Below are 5249 nucleotides of genomic sequence, written 5' to 3'. Positions count from 1 at the left end.
GTGTTTCAGCTGACACCTGAAAATTCGGGCAGAAACTATTTCACAATGACTTTCGATGATAGTGTGACCAGCATCCAAGCGTTATCTAGATGCCGTAGCAACACCCGGATAGAGAAATCCTCAAAGGAGGCAAGTAATGTTGTTCACATTAAATGGAAAACGCGCTGCAGTGGCGCACTGGTTATGGCGCTCGACTGCTGTACCCAAGGATGCGAGATCGTATCCCGGCCGCAGCGGCCGCATTTCGATCGAGGCGAAAAGCAAGGCGCCCGTGTGCTGTGCGATGTCAGTGCACGTTAAAGAACCCCAGGTGGTCGAAATTTCCGGAGGCCTCCACTACGCCGTTTCTCATAGCCTGAGTCGCTTTGGGACGTTAAACCCCATAAACCAACCAACAAACATTAACAAACATTAAATGCAAAAACTCTGCAAAGAAAACAGTATTATTCCAGCTCCTCAATGCCACTCAATTCAGAGCTGGACTCTTCAGACGAGCTGCTTGAACTGCCAATGGCGAAAACTACTGGGTCAACTTCATCATCGAAAATTATATCCCTTTCCCAGGCTTCATCCTCAATGCGCTCAGCATGTGCACAAAATTTTTGCCAGTCTTCCTTTGACACATGTGCCAAAGCCTGAGGCAGAAGCTCCTCAACTTCAGCCAATGTGAAAGCTTTGTTTCTTTTTTCTACGAATCCTTTCACCATGCTCCACACCTGCTCAATCGGATTAAACTCGCAATGGTACGGAGGCAGACGCAACACTTCGTGGCCATGTTTTGCGGCAAGTGTGTCGATCGCATACACAGTGTGTCCGCTCGTCGTTCTTTTGCACAAATCGAGCAACTCAGCTCGTACCATGTCTGTTGACCAGGATATACCCTTCCTTGTGAGCCATGCCTGGATTTCAATCTTCCGAGTTGATGTCGTTGGTGGCTTTTCGAGCGCAACACTATGGTAAGGGGCATTATCCATAACAATAATGCTGCTGTTAGGAATGTTTGGCAGCAGTTTGCTTGAAAACCACTCCTCGAAGTACTTGCCGTCGATCTCGGAGTGGTAATCAGCTGAAGCGCCCTTCTTGGCTCTGAAGAAGTCGGCAGCACCGCTCACAAAGCCTGTGAGGCTACTGCCTGCATGAACGAGGATCAGGCGGCCTCCTTTCCCCGATGGCGCTGGCAGACCTGTAGTCAGGCCCCTAAGAAAGGCATCTTGCGATGACTTGACAGTGCTGTCCTTCCACACATGTTCCCTGGTGTGGCCAGCATTGACCCAAGTCTCATCGAGGTATACGATGCACCTGCACGGGGAGGCAGATAAAAATACCGATTGAGTTTTTATGGTGCACCTGCACGGGGCGGGGGGGGGGGGGGGCAGAACAAATATCGCTCGAGTTTTTGTTGTTATCAATGTATTCATCATAGAAATATAAAATATCGCATATGCAATTATTACAAACTTTTGAATGGCTATTAGAATATTCTTCAATTCGTCATTCGAACTGAATAGTGCCTATTGAAAACACAAATTATATATGTAATGCTTTCGAATAATCGGCACCAAGGTGCACGGACCCGGAGAATAGAACAAAGAGCGAGAAACTAATTCTTCTTTGCAACATCCGCGATTGAGTGTCATCGCTATTTGATTCGTCTTTTATTTTATTTTAAAAACAGTATTAATGATTTCACAAAATGAGTGCATGACGTACACAGCTAGGTGCGATGAAGGTAGGCAAATAATGTAAAAGTCGCTCTCTGAACAATCATTAAAAACGAAGCGCTTACCTCCCTTGGCTCCGGAATGCTTTGATAGCTCTGAGATACCGGCGCCGCCAGGCTACTATGTCGGATCGCTCGATGAGTGCGAGAGTTCGTTTCCTTTTTTCGAACTTGAAGCCCATCTCTTTCAGCAACCTCCACAAGGTGGCTTTGCTCATATCCGGCAAATCGTCATCTCCGTTTACTTCATGCAGGATACTGTCCAAAGTCGGTATTTGTCTTTCGGCATACATACAATGCAACTTGAGCCGGATGGCGTTGACCGTAAAGCTGTCGTACTTCACACTGCGGGAGCTTGATATTGCCATCCTTTTCGGTCTTTTTTGCGGTGATTTTACTCCGCCAGAAAGACCTTCTTTCTTAAACCTCACAACTGTCCGAGGGCTCACTCCGGTCATCTCGCCCACAATTGCGAGAACGTCACGCACAGTCTTCTCGGGGTGGAGCTTCCTTATGCTTGCGTAGACATTAACTATCACCGCCTTGCAGTCTTTAGAAAACTTTGGAGACTTCACCTTGGAAAAGAGGTGAACAGGAGATGTTTTCGAAGTCGAAGCGGGGGAAGAAAACAAGCGAGCAGGTGACAGCGACGCCATTTTCACAAACAGACCTGCCGGCTCAGCTGCGAAAACCTGATACAGCCGGCGCCTGAGAAAACGAAAAATCTGCGTCACTCGGTTCTGGAAAACAAAAGAAAAATCAATCTATTTGCAAAATAAAACGCTTCCATCGGTCTACTATAATATTGTCATGTAGTGGTGACGGCAGTCGAAGCAGCGATGAAGACGGACGAAAGGGTCTTCTAAAAGAACTGTTTATTAGGCTGACTTGCACCCAAAATGGACTGAATCACTCGGCGGCGGCGAAGCGACAAGCGTGCTCGGCGGTCGTCGAACAGAATGCCCGCCGCTGTCGGCCGTGCTCAATTTAAAGCTGATAGCGAACATTCGAGATAAAGGGCGCAAAGTTACTAGAACATTCCGGAACAACGTAGAATCAGCTTTGCCTGGCTGCGATCAATCGAGATAAATCTAGTCGCGTCTTGCGTCGCAAACAAAGCGATAAGGTGGTGTCGCGGCAGATTTGAAAAACGAACAAACACTGCAAATATTGGCGGCATTACTCCCCTCTCAAAGAAGCATCGACCCGATGCATTAAAACAAATAATGCGACTAGTAAGGGAAAAAAAACGGATCTTGCGAAAATAGAGCATGGAAATGCAGCGGCCTTTAGCGCGCATAATACGGCTTCAGACGGACTACATGGACAACTTCTGGGCGTACGCGGCGTCGCTGGGATGCAGTCATTGCGTCAGGGATGAGTTCATAATCCAGTTCACCCAGCCGACGAAGAACCTTGTACGGACCGAAATAGCGGCGCAAAAGCTTTTCACTCAATCCACGGCGGCGAATGGGTGTCCACACCCTGACTTGGTCTCCTGGCTTGTATTCCGCGTTGCGTCTTCGTAGGTTGTAGCGTCTGGCGTCGGACCGCTGCTGATCTTTGATCCGTAATCGGGCAAGCCTTCGAGCTTCTTCTGCGCGTTGATGGTAGGCGGCAACGTCGACGTTCTCTTCTTCTGTAACGTTGGGCAGCATGGCGTCTAGCGTGGTCGTGGCATCCCTGCCATGGACGAGCCTAAAAGGCGTCATCTGGGTAGTCTCCTGCACTGCGGTGTTGTAGGCGAAGACGACGTAAGGCAGGATGACATCCCAGGTTTTATGTTCGGCATCGACATACATAGCGAGCATATCGGCGATGGTTTTGTTCAGGCGCTCGGTCAGTCCGTTGGTCTGTGGATGGTATGCAGTTGTCCTCCGGTGGCTGGTTTGGCTGTAGCGCAGGATGGCTTGCGTGAGTTCCGCCGTAAATGCTGTTCCTCTGTCCGTGATGAGCACATCGGGGGCGCCGTGTCGAAGAAGAATGCACTCCACGAAAAATTTGGCCACTTCTGCTGCTGTTCCGTTCGGTAGGGCTTTCGCCTCGGCGTAGCGGGTCAGGTAGTCGGTCGCTATGATGATCCACTTATTTCCAGATGTTGACGTTGGAAAAGGGCCAAGCAAGTCCATGCCAATCTGCTGAAAGGGTCTTGAGGGAGGTTCAATGGGGTTCAGAAATCCTGCTGGTCGTGTGGGAGGAGTCTTTCGTCGCTGACAATCTCGGCATGTTTTCACATAGTGTGCGACATCGGCAGACAGTCGGGGCCAGTAATACTTGTCTTGAATGCGGCGGAGGGTGCGAGTAAACCCGAGATGTCCAGCTGTCGGCTCGTCGTGTGAAGCCTGTAGAACTTCTTCGCGGAGACAAGTAGGTACAACAAGGAGGTAGGCTGTTTTGTTCGCTGTTATAAAGTTCTTCCTCACAAGGACCTCATTCTGCACACAGAAAGAAGACAGTCCTCGCTTGAATGAAGCGGGGGGTGAAGAAACCTTGCCTTCCAGGTACTCGATGAGGCCTTTTAGGTTGGGGTCCGAGCGTTGCTGCTGAGCAAAAGAGCTTGCGCTGATCGGTCCCAGGAAGGCGTCCTCATCGTCGTCCAGCGGCGGTGCATCTACAGGGTCTCGTGAGAGGCAATCGGCGTCAGTGTGCTTGCGTCCGGACTTGTAAACGACGGTGATGTCAAATTCCTGGAGACGCAGACTCCATCGAGCGAGTCGGCCAGAGGGATCCTTCAAATTGGCAAGCCAGCAGAGCGCGTGGTGGTCGCTGACCACCTTGAACGGCCGTCCGTAGAGGTAGGGGCGGAATTTCGACGTAGCCCAGATGATGGCAAGGCACTCCTTCTCAGTGGTCGAATAGTTAGCCTCGGCCTTGGAAAGGGAACGGCTAGCGTATGCGATGACCTTCTCCAGCCCGTCACTTTTTTGAACGAGAACGGCGCCTAGTCCCACGCTGCTTGCGTCGGTATGAACTTCAGTATCGGCGTTTTCATCAAAATGCGCAAGGATCGGTGGGGACTGTAAACGACGCTGAAGTTCCTTGAAGGCTTCTGCTTGCGGCGCTTCCCATTTAAACGGCACGTCTGCCTTCGTCAGTTGGGTCAGGAGCTCGGCGATGCGCGAAAAGTTTTTCACAAATCGTCGGTAATATGCGCATAGTCCGAGAAATCTGCGCACTGCTTTCTTATCGGCCGGCGGTTGAAACTGTTCAATAGCAGCTGTTTTCTGCGGGTCTGGGCGTACTCCTTCCTTGCTAACGATGTGGCCTAGAAACAGCAGCTCTTAGTAGGCAAAGTGGCATTTCTCTGCTTTCAAGGTTAGGCCAGACGACTTGATTGCGTCTAGTACTGTTCGAAGTCTTTTGAGGTGCTCTTCAAAGTTCGAGGTGAAGACAACGACGTCATCTAAATATACCAGACAAATTTTCCAATTCAGGCCTGCCAGCACTGTATCCATTACTCGCTGAAACGTCGCTGGTGCGGAACAGAGACCAAATGGCATCACCTTGAACTCGAACAGCCCATCCGGAG

The 5249-nt window shown here is 50.1% G+C and overlaps 1 protein-coding gene across 1 annotated transcript; it reads right to left on the bottom strand.

The window, feature by feature from the left end:
* Window positions 1-443: 443 nt before the first annotated feature.
* Window positions 444-2319, bottom strand: LOC144120102 (uncharacterized). The gene is made up of 2 exons (XM_077652573.1): window positions 1787-2319; window positions 444-1299 (listed from the first exon to the last, which is right to left on the bottom strand). The coding sequence occupies exons 1-2, from the start codon at window positions 2176-2178 to the stop codon at window positions 444-446; spliced, it is 1248 nt and encodes a 415-aa protein (XP_077508699.1). The 5' UTR covers window positions 2179-2319.
* Window positions 2320-5249: the final 2930 nt, after the last annotated feature.

Source organism: Amblyomma americanum, chromosome 1, assembly GCF_052857255.1.
Source record: "Amblyomma americanum isolate KBUSLIRL-KWMA chromosome 1, ASM5285725v1, whole genome shotgun sequence".
In the NCBI taxonomy this organism is placed as follows: domain Eukaryota; kingdom Metazoa; phylum Arthropoda; class Arachnida; order Ixodida; family Ixodidae; genus Amblyomma; species Amblyomma americanum.
Note: the sequence above shows the minus strand (reverse complement) of the source record. Positions and strands in the feature narration are given on the sequence as shown.